A 23,730-nucleotide genomic window follows, 5' to 3' on the forward strand; every position below is an offset into this window, starting at 1 on the left:
TTGGTCGTCCCTCGCTACCCCCCCTGCCAGCCTTGTCACCCCACGCAGCCTGCTGTTCGGTTGTTACTGTGAGGGTGTTGTGTCCAATTTGCATATTACCCTTTTATTAGTATAGATAGTTCTATACTATTCGGTTTATTTACAGTAAGCTTGTATGATCCCTATAATTAAAAAAACACACAAAAATGTGTTGGAAGCATTTACAAATTGATGAGACAGAAAAAAAATGTGTTTGTGTTTAGCACATTTACGCATGTGTGTGCGTGCGACACACACACACACACACACACACACACACACACACACACACACAGTATATACTCCCTCACTGTGGCTCTCTATTCAGTGTGAACCAAGAAATAAGTGTAAGATGGAAGTACAAGGCCAAATGAGGTGGCCAGAGAAGCAGTTGAGGAGACAATGGAAGGAACTAGGGTTGAAGCTCTAAAGACCTGGATTCTTACACAAAAGGCTTGCTGTTAGGATTGTTGTTTGTTGCCCTGTGACTTCTGACAGATACAATTAGACACTATTAGAAGATTAAACAATTCTGTAGACCAGCTAGCCTAGAGGTGAGCAATCTTTTGTAGCAGGGCAAATTTAGGGGCAGTAACAAAGTTTAAAAGCTTCAGATTTTTTTGATAGAACATTCCAAATTAAAATGGGTTTATTTAGCAAGTAACCTAGAAAAAATGTATATTCTTATAGCTCAAATAATTTTTTGGGAAAAAATGTTTATGAAAATTTTGATGTTGAATCTTTATAAAACATTCACATCTAGGCTTATTTTGAAACATTCTCATCTTTGGTGTCTTACATTTGCATAAAGCTTTGGTTCATTAAAAAGTGCATGCCTGTTTATATTTTTCATTTTGTCCTTAAAGCAACCTCTCTAGGCACATGTTTATCATCATTTGAGACCCCCTAACCTCATAAGTGCTATGTGATCCCGATTAAATGTCTATGTCCCTGCCTCATTTTCCTCATCCAGTTGGCCTAGATACATAGGCAGGGGTTATTGCACATGCTGGGTTATCTTTAGTAACACTAGCCACTGCAATAATGATCACTGTCCTTTACTGACTACATGTTAGGAAGTATTCAAAAAAATACCAGGCTCTTGGGAAACAGGTTCAGAGATGCTGCCCTTTCACCTGGACTGAGAATGTGCCAGGACTGCCCTGAAGGGCGCACAGCACTCCTTCTCTCCAAGTTTAGACAGGAGTTGAAAGAAAACATCTACTCATGCTGAGATAATCTGGTTCATGGGGTCTGCAATATCCCCCAAATCGTCCTTCCTCAGAAGACAAAGACATTCTGATGGATAAAGCCTCATCCTTGATTCATGCTCATTCAATTCTGTGCTGAGTCCTTTTTGAACCAATCACTTTCAGGTTCTTTTCACTGGCAAGGGTCAGAGGTAAAGATAATACTTTCTGTACTGTGAATTAAAATGCCTAAACAAATTATCAAATGAAAACCAAATCACAGTCCACCTTGGAATCCTTGTTTGTTTATGATACAGAGCATTTGGTAAATCCAGCCTACTGTTTTTTCAGCTGTGGTCGAACAAATTCAATCAAAGAAATGACTGGGTAGGACCATTTGATATACTATGTGGGATTTGAAAAGATGAAAAATATACAAGTTCATAATGCAAACTGGCAGCCATTTTTGGAAAATCAATTGTTACAGAAACTACTGGTGAACTGTTCTTTAGAAAGCCATATTCATTTCCATCTTCTGCTACATGTATTTTCCTAATTAAATATTATTGCCAATGCAACTGAAGCATGTAACATTTGTCTTCTAATGACTGTTCCTGAGTCAAACTCCCCAGCTTCCTCTTATGCCTTCTTTTCAAGAATATGTGAAGGTCTTTCTAAAACAGTTCCATCTATCATCAAGTATTACAGAACACCATCTCCTAAAGCTCTCTCAAAAATGATCTGGTTTCCTCCATTTCCCCTATTACCACTAGTCAACGCCACCAAAAGCTCATGTCTGGACCACTGGATCAACCTCCTAATGGTTCTTCCTAAACCCCTTCTCACCCAAATCCAATGAACTCATGCTCCTACAGCAAACAGAATGGTCTTTGAAACATGCAAACTGATCCTGCTACTCTCCTACTTAAAACCTCCAATGGCTTCCACTGTCCTTAACTTCACCTCAGAGATCTTGTCTGATCATGTTCTGCCAACCAGATGCCTCACTCACAATTCTCCAGCCACAAAAGAGATATTGGCTAAGACCTATCCTTTTTCAGGTCTTAGTTCATGTTATTGCATAAGTCCTCACCCAAGCCCCACACCTCCCATGCAGACTTCCTGCCCAGCCAGCACCTACTCAACAGGTCTCCCCTCAGGTGCTCTCTCAGCTCTCTAGACGCCTCCTTCAAGCACTTACCACAGATGTAACTAAATGAGGTGTGTGAATGATGTAGTGTATGTATCTCATTATTACTTGAAGATCCTTGAAAGCAGGATCATAACTTGTTCTTCATTCATCCACATAGCCTAGTTTAGTTCCCAGCACACAGAGGTACTGAGTATGTATTTGTGAATAAATGCTACTCTTGCTCTGTGATCTTCTAGAATAGAGGTTGGCAAACTTCTTCTGTAAGGGGCCAGATAATCAATATTTTAGGCTTTGTAGGCCATGTGGTCTCTGCTGCACGTAGTCAACTCTGCCACTGGAGCTTGAAAGTAGCCACAGAAAACATACAAACGTATGGGTGTACATGTATTCCAATAAAACTTTACTTACAAAAAGAAGTGGAGGCTGGATTGGCATAAGGACTAGAGTATGCTGACCCCTGTCCTGGAACCTCCTTCGACCATTCTACCACAACAATCTTAACTCCTTCCCCAATTTTTACCTTCATGAAGAATAGTTTCATTTTACATAAGTAAAATTATAAAAGGAAAACACCAACTTCTTCCAGATGTTTGGTCTTCTGGAGAATCTGCTTGTTCAAGGAAATGACTTTCCGATGATGAAGTTGGGAGGTTCCTATTTTTTCTGGACTTCCTTCAGCTGATAGCTCAGACTGCTGTGGAAAACAGGGAGGGCAAATCCAGAAGATTTAATTAGTCCACCTGAGTTCATGTAAGACAGCTCCATCCCTGCTCAGTCGGGGCAGAGCACCCGTGCAAACCCCAGGTCCAGAGAAGAAGACTGGTACAATGATCCATCCCTATCAATGGGATCTGCATCCCTGGCAGAGGCAAGCATGTACAGAAGCACAAGAATATGTAACAGTGGTTTGTTGATAACATATAGGCAATGGGGCATCATCAAAGGGTCTTAGAGGAATAACATCATCACATTAACATCTTTAGAATACAATTCTGGAATTGTCAAGAATGATGAATTGATTTAATTTCATAATGTATTATAAGCATACTAGAGGCCCAGTGCACAAAATTCGTGCACTGGTAGGGTCCCTAGTGGCTGCCGGCTGCCAGCTGGGTATTCCCTCCTTTCCCCTGGCCACCGGTTAGCCTTGCCCCCTGGTCGAACTCCTGGACGACCTCACTGTTGAGGGGACAATTTGCATACTACACTTTTATTATAGAGGATGGTTAAAAAAGTATAATCAGTCAGAAACACTTGTAATGAAAAGCAACATTCTCCCAACTTATTTCTCCCCCACCCATGGGCACTTTTAACCATTTCTTATTTCTCTTTTTCTGGTGTTCACAGAGCATAGATTTGAGAGGGATAAAAGTTGGTGATAGACGTCAGTAGGAAATTCCAGAAATTATATAGGGAAGGAATGAAGAAGAAGGGTTGGACAGACACAGAGACTGTCATAAGGGAGAGATTTCTGGATCAAGTGAGATAAATGTAGCAACATTACTGAGAAATCACACAAACAAGGAAGCAGCCTGGTGTAGATTCTGAATACAAATACATGCCTCAAGATACCAAAGAGAAGCCCCCCAAAAAGAAACAAAAAAGCTGACCTTGTTGCAATAGGTATACTTAGAATACTTGTTGGATGATCATAGATAACTTTATTAAACAGTAAATGCCCATGGAAGCATCCCAATTCCAAGCGAATCACTGACTTTAAACCTAAGCGCAACAAAACAATTTGGGTATTTGATTTTTAACAGTGATCATGAGCTTGAAAGTCTGGAAGACTTACCCATGGGGAAGAGATGGGAGAGTGAGGAGGAAGAGAAATTAGATGTCATAGTCATCATTTATTTTGGCTAAGGACTTCCCTGAATTATTCAGTAGTATTATTAACAGATGATGAGGTGTTTTTTTTGTTTTGTTTTTTTTTTGCTTCTTAACAACTCTGGAGGTAGGAAACAATCAGCAGGATATGGTTGCATAAAATAGTAAGAAACATCATTTTCTATTTTGTGGGCAGGCCATAAACGAAGCATTTGGTTTTGCAATATATCTAGCCTTGAAACCTGGGATTTTGGAAAATGTCAAGTAACATATTCCAGCTTATCTGGATTTATTGGAATTGGAGTTACCTTTTAAAGATGCAATTGGGCACAACAAGATATCCACAACCTGGAGTCTGGGGAAAAAGAATTGTTTCGAAAATCATTTGAGTACAAAAAAGGGGGGTGGGGGAGAAAGAGGAAAGACCAACCCTTCTCAATTTTCAAATCACTTGTCAGAAACAGAATTATAGTTAAATAATTATATCTGCTCTACTTTGACTGCATCACCCTAAACTGGGTGTTATATATTTAGTTGCTTTTCTCTTGTAGATAATTTCAGATTTGGGTTTTAACACCCAATTAGATTCCTTGACCTTGATTTCTAAAGTGTCACTGGAATATCCTCAAGGCATTTTACCTTACTAGCAGAATTACATAAGCCTTCTATCTCATGATTTATTGACATTTGAAATAGAATTAATTCCCCATTCACAGGAACTATCCCATATGGTATGTCTCTGTTTGCTTTTCGGATCCTCTTGAGTACCCTGATCCATCCAGCTGCCTGCCTGGCTTTGGAGCAGACCAAGCTGTGGGCAGACAGGCTCTGGGGGATCAGTTCATGTAAGCTCCTGTCTGCAGGGGTGAGCACACATTCATTCAGCACATTCTGCACTTGGGCTTGGGCTGGATGATGTCTTCAACTCTTAGCAGGTTTACCTGCCCATTAACTGACTTTATGGCCTAGGTTCCAAGAGAATGAAAACTGCATTTTCCACCAGGTTCCACACCATCTTATCAAGTATACCTGGTACACACAGCTTTGTTTTAACCCGTTAACTGCCATTTGTCCCAAACGGAAATCATCCCCTTTTCTTTCAGGTGCACTGGAATATTTATGAATTTTAAGTTAGCATAATTTTCTTTACAAACCCAGAGATGTCACTGACAAGTCCGATTTAAAAATTGGGTGACCTGAGTTGATATGCAAGGTTTGCAGCTATAGACGGTTATGGTGTACAAAGTGTTAGAACTATGACCTTTGACTTCACTTCTAAGAACTCTTCATGGAGGAAAACCAGTAGCTATCTTTATACCTGAAAGATTTCCAGGCTGGCCTTTCTTTTTCTCTCTCTGGCTGGCTATTTTCTTTCCTTCCTCCCTTCCTTCCTTCCCCCCTCCCTCCATCCCTTCCTTCCTTCTCTCTTTATCTGTTTCTCTCTCTCTCTCTCTCTCTCTCTCTCTCTCTCTCATGATTTTACAGTGAAATTTTCATGACATGTGATATCATTGCTTTGATGTTAATATGTAATGTATTTTTTTATTGTCATTTGTAAATGAATTAATACATAAGCTATTGGGATCTCAGTAATTTTTAAGAGTTCTAAAGGGTCCTAAAACAAAATTTTGAGAATCACTACTTTAATCTAAGGGTCCTGACGTACTCAGGAGTAATGTATTGGTCCCAATCATAGGAGTGGGCCCACCATCATTTATACAACATTCAGAGGAGAAAGTTCTTTTCTGATTCTACTTTTTTTACTAGACAGGTGATTCAAAAAATCATACAAAGGGAAAATACTTGCAGTGCACAGAAAGACTTGAAGTCTCTGTCCAAATGTACTATTATATCTCCTGAATGATAATATACTAGTGGCCCAGTGCAAAAGGGGATTAGAGGAAATATTTTAATATTGCTATTTGTCCTTTCTCTATAACAGAAGTGTCAGAGATGAAAGAAAATTAGTAAAATGGATATGAAAATCTTCCTCCTGTCAGAGTCTGGGGCACACCACAGGACCCAGAGTCAAGTCCCCGCCCACCGACATGGGCCTCAAAATTGCGCAAGACCCAGACCCAACTGGCCCCCTCCCCCATTGGGCTAGATCCAGACCCAGCCGGTCCCACCCTTGTCAAGCCCCGCCGGGCGAGGGGCACAGCCTCAGGTCCCCTGGCCCAGCGCTGGGGAAGGGGGGGCGCAGCCTGAGGGCCCCCAGCCTGGGTCGGGGCAGGGGGCATGCCTTGAGGTCCCCTGTCAAGCCCTGCCAGTTGGGGGACGCGGCCTAAGATCCCCTGTCAAGCCCCGCCAGGCGGGGGCATGGCCTGAGGTCCCTCGTCAAGCCCCGCTGGGTGGGGGGCGCAGCCTCAGGTCCCCTGTCAAGCCCCATTGGGGGGGAGGCACGGACTGAGGTCCCCCGGCCTGGCGCCGGGGCTGGGAACACAGCCTGAGGTCCCCTGTCAAGCCCTGCCGGGTGGGGGGCATGGCCTGAGGTCCCCCGGCCTGAGGTCCCCTGTCAAGCCCCCTGGGCTGGGGGGCATGGCCTGAGGTCCCTGTTGATTGCTCGTTAAGGCTCGTTACAGGAACTCAGCTTCTGCTGTGGGTGCAGCCATCCTGTGTTATGGAAACCCCGCCTCCGCTGTGGGCGCCGCCATCTTTGTGGTGGAGTGACGGTCAATTTGCATATTCCCTCTTTATTATATAGGATGTTCTCAGCAAACACAGGCTTTCAAAATCCTTTCTCTTATTGCTAGGTAGTAATTCTCATTGCTCTGTGGAGTCCCTTAAATTTGCACCTGCAAAGCTTTAATGTACACTAGTATCAGAAAAGTAAGTGTCATTTCCATATCTGACATTTCTCAAGCCCAATTAAAATGAATAATGTGCAATGAACAGGTCCATAGTACATATAAATTTGTGAGTTCCTTCATGTGCTTTTGAGTCTACAGATGGTGCTATGCAGCCCTAGCTGGTTTGGCTCAATGGATAGAGCATTGGCCTGAGGGCCTAAGGGTCCCAGGTTCGATTCCGGTCAAGGACATGAACTGCAGTTGTAGGCTCCTCCCCAGCCTAGACTCTGGTCAGGGGGTGTGCAAGAGGTAACCAATGGATGTCTCTCTCTCTCTCAGATTGATGTTTCTCTCTGTCTTTCCCTCTCTCTTCTACTCGTCTCTAAAAATCAATGGAAAAATATCCTCAGATGAGGATAAAAAATAAAAAAAATTAGAGATGGTGCTATGCAAACTGCCTTGTTTAATGGGAAATTATTTTTGCACAGAATGTCATTTATTCCAGAGCTAAACTGCGAAGAGCTCTTAACCTAGTCAGGGAAAAGCTGATTGCTCAATTTTTCAAACATACCTTTAATTAAGCAATCTAAGTTTTCATTTCTTTCAATAACCTCTACGCAACTAAAAGCATCAGACTGATGAAGGCAGAAGCATGTTTTTAAAACAGTATGTCTCATCTGACATTCTGTTCACTGAGAGTCACACTGGGAAGAACACTGAAGATGACCAAGTTAGATCTTGAAAGATGACATAAAATTGTCCAGGTGGAGAATAGGAAAGGGGGCTTTTCAATAATTCCTTGACAGAAAAAAATTTAAGTCCTGGGGCATCTTAACTAATTTCTATTTGAAAAGTACATCTCTCAAAAAATACCAGCCATGTACAAATATTCCATTTGTGTTTACACTGGAGTGAGGGCTATAGAACCAATCTAATTTTGTTCAACCATTTCAGATTAAGAACGTGCTTTCAAAACTACAACATGGATTAGATGACTTCTAGTGCAGATTCAATGTTTTCTAATAACTGACACACATTCACAACTTTCATTCGAGTGGAATCAGATATAAATGTGATTCAACAATATTAACCCAGTTCAAAATAGTAAATTCCTCAGATAAACAAAAATTATTACTTTAGCTAAAACTACATACTTTGATAATGAAAGAGACCTAAAAGGTTATTTATATAACAACCTTCTTGTTAATACAGGAATCTCTCCTATGTCACCCCCCTCCCTCCTAAAAATATGGTTAGTAAGCTGTCAATAATAAAGATCCCTATCGCAGGAGGGTGCCCAAAGTTCTCTACTGAACAGATGAACTTCAGTTTCTGACACCTTGATGAACCCTCCTATTAAAAACAAGTTAAAATATTTATTTTTAATCTTTTAAAAAATCTAAAGCTAGCTAGAATGTATGAAATCCTGGATGGCCAAAAAAAACTAGTGAAAATGGAAATATAGGAAGGTATGTATACCCACTGAAATTGGCTTTTTTCTTGAGCGTATTTGCCAAAACCAGGTGATCTCAACATTTGATTTTTACAATTCAACACCTGCTATGCATAAACCTTGACACAGGTGTAAAAAGGAAAATATCTGCATTGAGATTTTGTAACAACAGACTGGCCCACATTTGGATCTGCAATCTAAATTTACACACTAACGGGATGGTCCAAAAACCCACAAGTCAATACTGTAAGTACAAGCTTGGGCTGGGTGTCCCTAGGTGTCTGTCAAAAACAAAAGCAAATCTTCTATAGAAGAACAAAGCTTCAATTCTAAGCCTCAAAGAATTTCTACAGGTAAATTTCCAAGGAATATGAATTCACAGTCAAAAATCAAAAGCACACACCAAGTCAAAGTATCATGAGCAAGAGCTAGCAAAAGACAATAAAATCAGATGTGTAAAGACTCAAACAAGTACCCACCCATTCTTCCCTGAAGCAATGGAGATTAAATGTAATCATTCTTTCACAGTTCAATTTATCTCATCTAGAAGCATCCACAGCTCTTTCCTTTCTCCTTTTTATAACAAGACTAGAGGCCCCGGGGATCGGGACTAAGCCAGCAGTCAGACATCCCTTTTGCAATCAGGGGCTCTCGCAGTCTGGGGCTCTTACAGTCCAGGACCGCTCGCTTCTTACCACGGCAGAGGCTCCACCACCACCGCTGCGCTCACCAGCCATGAGCCCGGCTTCTGGCTGAGTGGCGCTCCCCCTGTAGGAGTGCACTGACCACCAGGAGGTAGCTCCTGTGTTGGGCGTCTGCCCCATGGTGGTCAGTGCGCATCATAGCGACCGGTTGTTCTGGTCATTCCACCATAACAGTCACTTAGGCTTTTATTATACAGACTAGAGGCCCAGTGCACGAAATTCATGCGGGGGCCGGGGGGGCTGCCTCAGCCCGGCCTGCACCCTCTTGCAATCCGGGACCCCTTGGGGGATGTCCGACTGCAGGTTACCTAGTAGGCCTGATCAGTCGGACATCCCTCTTGCAATCTGGGACTGCTGGCTCCTAACCGCTCACCTGCCTGATCACCCCTAACCACTCTGCCTGCTTGTCTGATCGCCCCTAACTGCTCGCCTGCATGCCTGATCGCCTCTAACCGCCTCTGCCTCGGCCCCCGCCACTGTGGCTTTGTCCGGAAGGACGTTTGGAATAACGTCCGGAAGATTGTTTGGCTGTCTGGTCTAATTAGCATATTATACTTTTATTATCATAGATGTCAGTATCCTTTGCCATCTTGGCTGTTATCCTCTGCAAATACCCTAGCTCATAAGTGATCTTTCCAAGTACTCCAGATGGAATCAGAACTGCAGACAGAATGGGATCATCCATCCACTTTCCCTGATCTATACTCTGCTTTCCATTAATAAAACCGGATACATAAACATTCTTTTTAAGATTCTTGACTCCTCCTAATGCAATCCCATACATTTCAAAGCCACATTCATGTAACATTGATGAATCTAAGGCACAGCTCTGGCCATAGAGCATCCCTGCCAGAATGCACTTAACATTTAGGAAATGTGAAAAAATCCAAAACCTCTCACTTTTATCTCCAGGAGCTGCTGTCAGGTTAGATGGTATCTTCATCAAATCCTGAATTTATATGACTAGTTTTTCTGAAACTAAATAAAATAGTTCACATTACCTTCTTTAAACAATGAATTTATTGGTTTGAGCTCATAATTTCAATCTAAGATATATATATTTTTCATAGCAATTTTTTAAATAATATATTTTTATTGATTTCAGAGAGGAAGAGAGAAACATCAGTGATGATAATCATTGATGGGTTGCCTCTTGCACACCCCCTACTGGGGAATCGAGCCTGCAACCTGGACATGTGCCCTTGACCAGAATCGAACCTGGGGCCCTTCAAGTCCACAAGCCAACGCTCTATCCACTGAGCCAAACCATCTAAGGCCTAAGATATTTTTTAATATTGATTCTATTCTCCAGTGTACTAGCCACCTTTTCTTTTCCAGCTTTAAATGATGATCAAATCTGATAAAACTAAATCCTATGTCTTTATCCAAATTGATAAGACCCTGAAAGGTATAGGCTGTGACATAAAGCTTGAGACAATTCCATCAGGTTGACAATTCATTAGAAATACCATTCTCCTTGCTGTTAGTTACAGTGTATCTCATTGGTCACTCAGAATTTAGGAAATTTTTAAGCAGTTTGTTAATGCAAACACATTTAGCATGATTCTCTCCAGATTTACTGGGTTCCTTAATCTTTAAATTCTGATTATAGTTTTAAATATCTCTCCCTAGCTTCCTTGGTTTAGTTCAACTAACTTTTACTCAGAACCTATTATGTGTGGGGCACAGTGGTAGGCAGTGTGAATGTGGAAAGAGACACAGACCTTACCCCTGGACCTTCACAGTCTAGTCAGGAAAAACTGATTCATCCTATATAATAAAAGGCTAACATGCAAATCGACCAAACGTGACAACTGGTCACTATGACGCATACTGACCACCAGGGGGCAGACGCTCAACATAGGAGCTGTCCCCTGGTAGTCAGTGTGCTCCCACAGGGGGAGCGCCGCTCAGCCAGAAGCCGGGCTCACGGCTGACGAGCGCAGCGGCAGTGGCGGGAGCCTCTCCTGCCTCCGTGGCAGCACTAAGGAGCAGCCAGCAGGCAGGCGGACATCCCCCAAGAGCTCCCGGATTGCGAGAGGGCGCAGGCTGGGCTGAGGGACCCCCCCCACCCGAGTGCCCGAATTTCGTGCACTGGGCCTCTAGTTTATAAATAAAGGGGCTGTATCCTCTACCTTATTTCTCTCCAAGCCTAAATTGTGCCACAGAGAGAGCATTTTGAAAGCTCTTCTTTTTCCTTCTTCTCCCTTCAACAAATGTTTATGATCTACAAAGATCCCAGTCCTTGTTGACAACCAACATTCTAGTCCTGGGAGACAGGCAAAGACAAATTAAATGGTGCATTGTTAGCAGTGCTGTGAAGGAGACAACAAGGAGCTGAACCACACATCATCACAGAGGAGCCTATCTTAAAAAGGGAAGTCACCTTTCATGGCTATTGGGTGAGTCTACAGTCTTCTACAGAACACCGCTTATATATTAGGCAACAGAGATGAAAGATGAACTTCTGGCCCTCCAGAAGTATATGGACTTAGGATATGACTTGTGTATCCCTGTGGCCTTATGTAAAGAAACAGTCTAGAAGAAAGGGGCAAAAATTTACTCTTGCTCTCACCCTTCTGATCCCAACCTGGGTTTTTCCATCCGGGGCCAGAATAGGAGGTTCCCAAAAGGCTAACTCCTCCTTTTCCCCATTCTACTTCCCCCACTCCATATACCAGTCCTGCTAGAAAATGTTAAAATGATCTTTGTAGTCAGATGATGGGATTAGAAATATTCACATTAAGCTTATTAGAAACCATCCTGGTTTCAGCTCAGGCCTGATTCTCTAATTAAGTAGCCAAGCTTCCCATGACCTTCTGGTCCAGGCAAGGTCCCTGGGGGACGGTTATCTTTACTCAGTCCCTAGACCAGATGGCTGAGGCGACCGCATGTCGAGGATGAAACATTTGCTGCTCCTGAGGATGAAACATTTGCGAAATAATGTTTTTTCCTCAAAGTGACACACTACCCGAGTTATGCTCAGTTTTTTGGCGAAGTTTGACACACCAAACTCAAAATGTTGCCCATCACTGCCCTAGACCCTCTTAAACTATTCTCTCCCATTTCACTTCAAGTGGGTACAATTTTAAAAAGTCATCTATTCTACCTAATTATTAATAGGAAAAAAGTTCAATATCAACTATACCAAACACTTTCTTTGGGCACATACTGACATTTCAATTGACAACACACACCAAGTAGCAAGTGATGTCTACTTAGATCACACAAATGATATTATCCTGTAATTTATCTCCTTACAGGCTGACTGACTCCTAACTGGGAGCTCCTCAGGACAGCATGCATGTCTTAGAACTCTATCCCTGCCCCTATACCTGACACTGCCTGGGACAAAGCACATGCTCAATAGATGTTTGCTGAAAGAAGAAATCACCCCATCTAGAGGACCAATTCTGCCAGTTCTTTGGCAGAAAAGAAATCAAGCTGGAGCCTGGACCGAGTGGCTCCGTTGGCTGGAGCATTGTCCCATACACCAAAAGGTTGCAGATTTGTTTTCTGGTCAGGGCACATACCTAGGTTTCGTGTTTGATCCCCAATCGGGGCACGTACAGGAGCTGACCTGTCAATGTCCCTCTTTCATATCTCTCTCTCTCTCTCTCTCTCTCTCTCTCTCTCTCTCTCTCTCTCTCTCTCTCTCTCTGACCCTTTCTCTAAAAACAAAACAAAAAAACAACAGCAGATCCTCAGGTGAGGAAAAAAAAAAAAAAGACATCAAGTTGAAGACTTAAAACACCCCCAAATTACACTAACTCTCTTTTTAAATGTCTGAGCAGTCTTCATAACACTAATTCAAAAAATTAAAACCAGGATAGAGAAAAACAACAACAACAACAAGGCAGCTACCTCAAGAGGGCAGATGACAGTTCCTAGACCTCAGTGGATGCTGAAACCATAGATAGTACCAAATCCTATATAATCCATGTTTTTCCTATACATACATATGTTTTAAATGTATAAATTAGGCACAGTAAGAGGTTAACAACAATAACTAATAATAAAACAAAACAATTATGACCACACAGTTATAATACTGTTTCAGGTAACTGAAACTATGGAAAGAGAAACCTTATAAAACAATAGATTCTTTTGGGTCAGTTTCATCCAATTTGGTTAGACAAATCTCCTGAGGACCTACTATGAACAAAGGCTTATGGAGGTGCTAGCTGTCATGAGTGTCCAGAATCCTTTGGTTTCACAACAGCAACCCCTTCCTTTGGGGAACCATCATCTTACACTCTCTTCCATTTTAGAGGAGCTGCCAATCAGGAGGCTGGTCACCTGGTCCCAACAACTGCCCCAGGGATAAATATGTGACCTGAGCCATGTCAAACACAGGAAGAGTCCTTACGTAGGATTTTACACACGGATGCCAGGTGGGTGCCTTAAGACTGAAAAAGTCTGTGGTGAGACCTCCCAGGTGCTAATAGAAAGTGAAGCAAGGGCAAAGAGATATGACAAGGCTGTTGGAGCATCCATGCTACTTCCAGTAATGAGAGCTGATATAGGCTCCCTTCTGCTTACACCGCCCCTCATGGAAGAGTTTCTATAAAGTATACTGTCCAGGTCAGTGAATGACAGATCTCTGATGGTTGCATCATAAAGTATAATAAAAATTATCATGGACGACAAAATCTACTCTAATCAAATATGGTTGTCTGCATTCTCCAGAGACTTTCTTTCCTTTCTGCTTTTATATGCACACTAGAGGCCAGGTGCACAAAATTCGTGCATGGAGGGGGGTTGTCCCTCAGCCCAGCCTGTACCCTCTCCAATCTGGGACCCCTCAAGGGATGTCCGACTGCCTGTTTAGGCCCGATCACAATACAGGACTACTGGCTCCCAACTGCTTGATTGCCTGCCTTCCTGATTGACCCTAACCACTTCTGCCTGCCAGCCTGATCGCCCCCTAACCACTCCGCTGCCAGCCTGTTTGCCCCCAACTTCCCGCCTCTGCCGGCCTGGTCACCCCTAACTGCCCCCTCCTGCAGGGTTGATCACCTCCAACCGCCCTGCCTTGCAGGCCTGGTCCTTCTTCACTGCCCTCCCTTGCAGGCTGGGTGCCTCCCAACTGCCCTCTCCTGCTGGCCATCTTGTGGTGGCCATCTTGTGTCCACATGGGGGCAGGATCTTTGACCACATGGGGGCAGCTATATTGTGTGTTGCAGTGATGATCAATCTGCATATTACTCTTTTATTAGATAGGATAGAGGCCTGGTACAGGGGTAGGGGCCAGCTGGTTTGCCCTGAAGGGTGTCCCTGATCAGGGTGGGGTTCCCTTGGGGCGTGGGGCGGCCTGAGCGAGGGACCTGTGGTGGTTTGCAGGCTGGCCACGCCCCCTGGCAACCCAAGGGGAGGCCCTGGTATCTGGAATTTGTTCTCCTTCTACAATTGAAACTTTGTAGCCTGGAGCGGAGCCAAGCCTGGGGCTCCCTCCGAGACCGGCAGCCATTTCTGTTGGGGTTATAATTGAAACTTTGTAGCCTTAAGCGGGTGAGCCCGGCCAGAGTGTGCGGAAAGCTTTGCTTCCCGTGTTGCTGGGGAAAACCCTGGCCTGCTCTCTCAAGCTCCATTCTGCCGCCATTTCTGTTTGAATTTGTTTACCTTCTATAATTGAAACTTTGTAGCTTGAGTAGAGGCTTAGGCCTGTCAAGGGCAGGTGGAAAGCTTGGCTTCTTCTGTTACCTAGGAAACTTTGCTCTCTGTGGCTGTAGCCATCTTGGTTGGGTTAATTTGCATACTCTCTCTGATTGGATGGTGGGCGTGGCTTGTGGGTGTGTCGGAGGTATGGTCAATTTGCATATTTGTCTATTATTAGGTAGGATTCCTGACCACAACCTCTCTGTGGTACACACCCAGCTCTAATTACCTGAGATGACCCAGATGCACCTGAAAGATATTATTTCAAGGCAAAGTATGGGCTTCCAATGAATTGCCATAAAATGGTCCTTAGAATAAAAAGGTGAAAAACAATGGTGCCAAAATGTCTTAATTGCTGGACAAGAAAACTTGTAAAATCCCTAAGAAAAAACAATTCCTCTCTCAAGTCTCTTGATGACCCAAAATTCATTTCACTATGATCAAGATGTTGACAGTCTTTTGGCTAAGATGTGACACTCTAGTTGCATGAGAGTATTTTAATGTGGTATTTTCCAGATATAAAAGCCACTCACACACCCCACATAGAAACTTCCACAGTTTGCAACACTGTAAGTGTGACTGTGTTTAAGTGCCTGGGCTACACCATTTTCATTTTTATTTATTTCTGTAGTTAGTTCCCAACATGATCTGGCCTCTTCTCTCCACTTAGCCCAAGGTATGCAGTTGCATGGTGGGAGAATCTAAAGAGGCCCTGAAGAATGGCAAAGGAGGCCTTCCCTGCTTCCCCCTAAGGATGCTTACCTCCCCAAAATATAGGTTTTATGTCAGACAGTCCTGTCTGCAAACCTGAAACTATTAGCTACATGGTGCTGAATAAGTAACCTAACATCTCTGACCTTCAGTATCTTCATCTGCTTATGTACTGAGTACCAACACTGTCAAGCCCTCAGTAAGGCTCGAAGTTATGGAGAAATGTGGTCCACATTCACATAAACAGATGGTTTCAGTTGCATATGAGTCAGTGTAATGATAGAGAAATGCAGAGGATTATAAACAAGGAGGCCGCACACTGTTCTGAGAATTAAATGAGATAATGGTATATAAAGTATCAGGCACAGAGAACGCACTCAGGGTAAATTCTCCTGATTCCCCAAGATAGATCTGTGCCTCTGGATCAACAAAATGTTCTAAGATCCTGTCTCAGGGAGATGTTGACTAAAGAATGATTTGTTTAAAATCAAAATGGTATAAGGTTGGTTAGTATGTGGCATTAGGGAAAGTCCCTTCCTGCTCTTCTAGGGACCCTGAACCTTCCCTGGCTCACCTTCTTTCCTTTTCTTCTGGCTCAAGTTAGTGGGGGATAGCAGACTAGAAGTTTTTTGGTCAGCCTTTTTTAAAAAATATATATATTTTTACTGATTTCAGAGAGGAAGGGAGAGGGAGAGAGATAGAAACATAAATGATGAGAATCACTGACTGGCTGCATCCTGCACACTCCCTACTGGGAATTGAACCCACAACCCGGGCATCAGAATCGAACCCAGAACCTTTTAGTCTAAAGGCCAATGCTTTATCCACTGAGCCAAACCAGCTAGGGGCAGTCAGGCTTTTTAGTTTTCTGCCAATCACAGTAATAACACTCTCCTTCCCTATAAAAACGAACACTAGGATGCAGTCGGTACATTAGACATCAACACCAAAAGGCAGTGGTGCCTCATCTAGCACATTCTGGGAAGGGTGCTACCCTGTGGAAACAAAGGGAGACGGTGCTCCCTGGCCAAGAGCCTACTGACACTCATGAATTATGTATCTGGAAGCTTCTTCACATTCCTCTTCCCTGATGCTTTGCAGGAACCATATTAAATTGAGTTACATTTCTCAGAGACTTGCTGTGAAAAGTGTATTTATCATGTTACACTGTTCTAAGAAACTCTGAACTTTACAAATGAAAGAGAAGTCTGCACATATACACTGAGTGGCCAGATTATTATGATCTCAAAACGCATAATAATCTGGCCACACAGTGTATATCCTATATAATAAAAGGCTAATATGCAAATTGTCCCCTTGACCAGGAGTTCAACCAGCAGGCAGGCCAGCCAACCGCCCATGTCCCCTCCCGCTGGCCAGGTTGGCCGGACTCCACCCATGCACGAATTCATGCACCGGGCCTCTAAAATATACACACACATTATATATATATATATATATATATATATATATATATATATATATATGTATATATATATGTATATGTATATATCCTACATAATAATAGACAAATATGCAAATTGACCGTACCTTCACTATGCCTGTGATTGGCCAGGAGGCGTGGGGGGGCGGGACTCGGGGTGGCCAATTGGGCCGGCGGGACGCTGAGCTCGCGTCACCAGCAGCGGCTCGAGCTCAGCGTCTGCGCCATGGCTGTGCTGCGGCACAGAAGGGGCCTCTGGGGCAGCGAGCTCACGTCCCACCATGGACCATCAAAAGTGGGGGAGCTGGGTGCCTGTCCACTCAGGCACCAGGCCTTTCAGAAGCTTCCGGCGGGGCGGAGGCTTCTGAAAGGCCTGGTGCACCAGCGGACAGGCACCCAGCTCCCCCGTGATTGAAAGCGAAAGCGTGTAGGGGAGCCTACACGTGCATGATTCAATCATGCTCTGGGCCTCTAGTATGTATGTATGTATATATATATATATATATATATATATATATATATATATATATACACACACACACACACACACACACATACATTATATATATATATATATATATATATATATATATGTACTAGAAGCCCGGTGCACGAAATTCGTGCACGGTGGGGGGTTGTCCCTCAGCCCAGCCTGTACCCTCTCCAATCTGGGACTCCTGGAGGGATGTCCGACTGCCCGTTTAGGCCCGATCCCACCAGGATCGGGCCTAAACGGGCAGTCGGACATCCCTCTCACAATCCAGGACTGCTGGCTCCCAACTGCTTGCCTGCCTGCCTTCCTGATTGCCCCTAACCACTTCTGCCTGCCAGCCTGATCACCCCCTAACCACTCCGCTGCCAGCCTGGTTGATGCTTAACTGCTCCCCTGCCAGCCTGTTTGCCCCCAACTTCCATCCTCTGCCGGCCTGGTCACCCCTAACTGCCCTCTCCTGCAGGGTTGATCACCTCCAAATGCCCTCCCTTGCAGGCCGGGTGCCTCACAACTGCCCTCCCTTGCTGGCCATCTTGTGGTGGCCATCTTGTATCCACATGGGGGCAGGATCTTTGACCACATGGGGGCAGCTATAGTGTGTGTTGCAGTGATGATCAATCTGCATATTACTCTTTTATTAGATAGGATAGAGGCCTGGTACAGGGGTGGGGGCCAGCTGGTTTGCCCTGAAGGGTGTCACAGATAAGGGTGGGGGTTCCCTTGGGGTGTGGGGCAGCCTGAGCGAGGGGCCTGTGGTGGTTTGCAGGCCGGCCACGCCCCCTGGCAACCCAAGGGGTGGCCCTGGTATCTGGAATTTATTTTCCTTCTACAATTGAAACTTTGTAGCCTGGGGCGGAGCCAAGCCTGCTGTTCCCTCCAGGGTGGCAGCCATTTCTGTGGCAGTTAATTTACCTTCTACAATTGAAACTTTGTAGCCTTAAGCGGTTGAGCCCGGCCAGGGTGTGCAGAAAGCTTTGCTTCCCCTGTTGCCACCGGCAACCCTGGCCTGTTCTCTCAAGCTCCATTCTGCTGCCATTTGTTTGAATTTGTTTACCTTCTATAATTGAAACTTTGTAGCTTGAGTGGAGGCTTAGGCCTGCAACGGCTATGGAAAGCTTGGCTTCCTCTGTTACCTGGGGAACCTTGTTCTCTGTGGCTATAGCCATCTTGGATTGGGGTTAATTTGCATACTCGCCCTGACTGACTGGTGGGCGTGGCTTGGCTGATGGGTGTGGCTTATGTAGCGGAGTGATGGTTAATTTGCATATTACCATTTTATTAGAGAGGATACTAGAGGCCCAGTGCATGATCTAGCGAAAAGTGTGGAAGCTGGGTGCCTGTCCGCTCCGGCACCAGCGGACAGGCACCAAGCTCCCCCGCGATCGAAAGCGAAAGCGTGTAGGGGACCCTACACGTGCATGATTCAATCATGCACTGGGCCTCTAGTATATATATGTGTGTGTGTATATATATATGTGTGTGTGTGTATATATATATTTTTATATGTACTGAGTGGCCAAAAATTATTATGTGTTCAGAGATCATAATAATCTGGCCAGTCAGTGTATATATACACTAGAGGCCCGGTGCACAAAATTCATTTACGGGGGTGTGTGTCCCCCTCAGCCCAGCCTGCACCCTCTCCAATCTGGGACCCCTCTCACAATCCAGGACTGCTGGCTCCCAACCACTCGCCTGCCTGCCTGCCTGATTGCCTCTAGTGCTTCTGCCTGCCAGCCTGATCACCCCCTAACCACTCCCCTGCCAGCCTGATCGACGCCTAACTGCTCCCCTGCCGGCCCGATTGCCCCTAACTGCCCTCCCCTGCCAGCCTGGTCACCCCTAACTGCCCTCCCCTGCTGGCCTGATCGCCCCTAACTGTCCTCCCCTGCAGGTCTGGTTGCCCCCAACTGCCCTCCCCTGCAGGCCTGGTTCCCCCCAACTGTCCTTCCCTGGTGGCCTGGTCACTCCCAACTGCCCTCCCCTGCAGGCCTGGTTCCCCCCAAATGTCCTCCCCTGCTGGCCTGGCCACCCCCAACTGCTCTCCCCTGCAGGCCTAGTTCCCCCCAACTGCCCTCCCCTGCAGGCCTTGTCCCCCCCCCCCCAACTGCCCTCCCCTCCTGGCCTGATCACCCAGAACTGCCCTCCCCTGTTGGCCATCTTGTGGTGGCCATGTTGTGTCCACATGGGGGTGGCCATCTTTGACCACATGGGGGCAGCCATCTTGTGTGTTGGAGTGACAGTCAATTTGCATATTACCTCTTTATTATATAGGATTTTTTTACCTCATGTTTATATCCTAATGCCTGTTGACTTTCAATACACTTGTACCAGGCAAGCTGTTTGATTCATTCCTTGGTCACAAAATAATTTTCACACTTTCATCCTCCCAAAACTACCTTTTCCCTTTTCTTCACTGAACAAAAGTCTACCCTGATTTCAGCCTAATTTATATTTCTTTCAAGTACCACTGAAAGCTTCCCTCCCGGGCATTCCTCAATCTCATCTCTACTGCCAAGGGTTTCATGATTGAGACCCTGAAGGCAGGGGCATGGATTTTAGATAAACTACCAGGACCTGGTTTCAGACCAGTTTATGGCAGTTAAACTAAAGAGAAAAACTAATACATTGTGGTAGACAATCCTAAAATGGCCCCATAATCTCTGCCTCCTAGTATTCAGGTCTTTGTGTAATACCTCCCCCTGAATGTGGGTGGGACCTGTGACTTGTTTCTAACCAACAGAATACAGCAAAGGTGATGGATGGATGTGATTGCATGTATGTAACTGTGTTACATGAAATTGTAATGTGTCTTGTCAGGAAGGCTGTCCCTTGCTGGCTTTGATGAAACAAGTGACAATGTTGGGGAGGCCCTCATGGCAAGGAACTGAAGGCAACCTCCAGCTGACAGCCTGCAAGAATTGATGCTGCCAAAAACCATACCAGCTCAGAAGTGAATCCTTCCCAGCTGAGCCTCAGATGAGACTGCAGCCCTAGGCAGCACCTCCACTGCAACCTGGCAAGAGTCTAAAACAAAGAACCCTGCTAAGCTACCCAAGTGTTGACCCACACAAACTATAATAAATTTGTGTTGTTGTAAGCCACTACATTTGTGATAATATTGCTTTGTAAAAACAGGTAACTAAATAAACAAAAAATAGAGAAAGAGAAAAGCAGCCCCTGTTGTTTGAGAGCTAACCTTAGTAAGGCCTTGATGTTGCTGGAGCTGGCCTGTACTTATACTAGGCATTGGTGTTAAACATAAACAATCCCCCAAAACATCAACATCAGACAACGTCATGAAGATAGAGGCAAAACATGACCATTTTGTAATCATGTCTGAACACGGTCAAAAACCTGAACACTGTTCAAGACCAAACATCCCCCTATATTGGCTAATATAAGTACACAGCTTTAACCTTCATTCAATCCCCATCTTATATATTAGATTTATATAGCTGCCATTCATTGACTTGCCCATCTTTAAAACATTCAACACAGAGCAAAGCCCTACTTTCTTGAACTTTCCCCCAAATCAGGTCTAAATCCATAATGTCTTTTCTAATGCCTTCTTATTGAGATGCTGTATGATTCCCACCACTGTATGGTTCCCCCTGCTATAACCAGCAATAAACTTGCTCAATTTGTTCAATTACAGGTGTGTTCCTAGTGGTCTTTGCCCTTCATTACTGATAGTATTTTTATACTGTTACAACTTATTTGTAAGGCAACAGAGTCATAATCCAATCATCAACTCCTAGGAAGCCTTTTAGCAGAAACTATCTGCTCAGATTTTATAACACTACTAGAGGCCTGGTGCACAGATTCATGCACTGGTGGGGGGGCGTGGCCTGTGGGGATCGGTGCTCCATGCCGCTCATCCTGGTGGGCCGAGCAGCTGTAGACTTGCCCTCTGAGCAGCTGCTCCTGCCATGGGAGCACCGCTTATCCTGGTCAGTCGAGCAGCTGTGGACCTGACCTGAGTGGCTGCTCCTGCTGTGGGAGCACAATGATCACCAGGGGGCAGCTCCTGCATTGAGCATCTGCCCCCTGGTGGTCAGTGCGTGTCATAGCGACTGGTCGGTCTGGTCATTCTGCCGTTTGGTGGCTAGGCTTTTATATATATAGACTAGAGGCTCGGTGCACGAAATTCGTGATGGGGGGGGAGGAGTCCCCTCAGCCCAGCCTGCACCCTCTCCAATCCGGGATCCCTCTCACAATCCGGGACAGCTGGCTCCTAACTGCCACCCCTTACATTCACCCCCTCCCACCGGCCTGGTCACCCCCAACTGCCCCCCTGCCTGCGTTTGGTTGTCCCTCACTAACTCCCCTGCTGGCCTGGTTGCCCCACACAGCCTGCTGTTCAGTCATTTGGTTGTCCCTCACTAACCCCCTGCTGGCCTGGTTGCCCCACGCAGCCTGCTGTTCAGTCATTTGGTCATCCTTCACTAACCCCCCTGTTGGCCTGGTTGCCCCATGCAGCCTGTGTTCGGTCGTCTGTCCAGTTGTTTTGTCGTGATGGCCCCTGGCTTTTTATATATTAGGATTATCTACAATTACAACAGAAACAACTTAAAAGTCTGACAATCAGGAAATGTTTGATGAATTGTGTTGTATCAACACATGGATTATCTAGTATTAAAATAATCATGAAGGCTAAAAGAGAAAATGTTTAGGATTTGATATGACAAAAAAATACAGACTATAAAAATGCAAATAAAGGTTACCATTAGCTGAATAGTTTGAATATGCAAGGCACTATTTTAGGCATTTTGGTCACATTTCATATAATCTTCACAACACTCTGCCAGGAAAGTAATAATATTCCCATTTTGCAGATGAAGATACTAGAGCAAGGAGAGGTGAAATAAATTAGCCATTATCACATAACTGGGAGTAGAGGAGACAGATATAAACCAAGACATGACTCTATATGCTGTGTTTTTAGCTACAGTGTTCTATCTCTTTTAGACTTACATGATAACTGCAACTAGGTACAACTATGGTATCAGGGACAAACACTTGAAGTTAATATGCAAATCCTATCTAATAAAAGAGTAATATGCAAATTGACCATACCTCTGCTACATCCCCAAGCCATGCCCACTAGCCAATCAGGAGTGAGTATGCAAATTAACTGAACCAAGATGGCTGCAGCCAGAGAGAGAGCAGGAGGCTTGGGTTTCCCCGGCAATGGAGGAAGCCAAGCTTTCTGCCTGCCCTGGTGGGCCCAGGCCTCTGCTCAAGGCTACAAAGTTTCAATTATAGAAGATAAATAAATCCCACATATCAGGGCCTCTCTTGCCCACCCAGGGCCAGCCTGCAAACCACCACAGCCCCTCACCCAGGCTGACCCACACCCCAAGGGAACCACACCCTGATCCAGGGCACCCTTCAGGGCAAACCAGCTGGCCCCCACCCGTGCACCAGGCCTCTATCCTATCTAATCCTATATAATAAAAGAATAATATGCAAATTGACCATCATTCCAACACACAAGATGGCTGCCCCCATGTGGTCAAATATGACTGCCCCCATGTGGACACAAGATGGCTGCCACAAGATGGCCAGCAGGGGAGGGCAGCTGGGAGGGAGCAGGTTTGCAAGGGAGGGCAGTTGTGGGCGATCAGGGCAGCAGGGGAGGGCAGCTGGGAGGGACCAGGCCTGCAAGGGAGGGCAGTTGGGGGCGATCAAGCCTGCAGGGGAGGGCAGTTAGGGGTGACCAGACCAGCAGAGGAGGGAAGTTGGGGGCGACCGGGTCTGCAGGAAAGGGCAGTTGGGGGGGGGGGGGGACCCAGGCCTGCAGGGGAGAGCAGTTGGGGGACCAGGCCTGCAGGGGAGGGTAGTTAGGGGTGACCAGGCCTGCAGGGGAGGGCAGTTAGGGGCCAACAGGCTGGCAGGGGAGTGGTTAGGGGGTGATCAGGCTGGCAGGCAAAAGCGGTTAGGGGCAATCAGGAAGGCAGGCAGGCGAGCAGTTGGGAGCCAGCAGTCCTGGATTGTGAGAGGGATGTCCGACTGCCCATTTAGACCCGATCCTACCTGCATCGGGCCTAAACGGGCAGTCGGACATCCCTCGAGGGTTCCCTGATTCGAGAGGGTGCAAGCTGGGCTGAGGGACACCCCGCCCCCCCATGCACGAATTTCATGCACCGGGCCTCTAGTGTGAAATAAATGTGATATGGAATTAGGATTAACAGCAATTTAATTTTAAAAATCATCATCTTTAATGCTATATGATCTACTCAATGCAAACAACACAGATAAAGCAATGAACTCTTGTCCTACAA

General features: G+C 45.2%; 1 protein-coding gene across 2 annotated transcripts in view; it reads right to left on the minus strand.

The window, feature by feature from the left end:
* Positions 1 to 23,730, minus strand: part of CCDC93 (CCC complex scaffolding subunit CCDC93) — a 107,071-nt gene that overhangs the window by 47,358 nt on the left and 35,983 nt on the right. For both annotated transcript variants that reach the window (XM_079782225.1, XM_079782224.1), the window contains exon 12: positions 2,939 to 3,055. In XM_079782225.1, coding sequence (XP_079638351.1) covers positions 2,939 to 3,055 — 117 coding nt within the window. The remainder of the gene's footprint in view (positions 1 to 2,938; positions 3,056 to 23,730) is intronic.

Source organism: Cnephaeus nilssonii, assembly GCF_951640355.1.
Source record: "Cnephaeus nilssonii genome assembly, chromosome: 10".
Taxonomy (NCBI): domain Eukaryota; kingdom Metazoa; phylum Chordata; class Mammalia; order Chiroptera; family Vespertilionidae; genus Cnephaeus; species Cnephaeus nilssonii.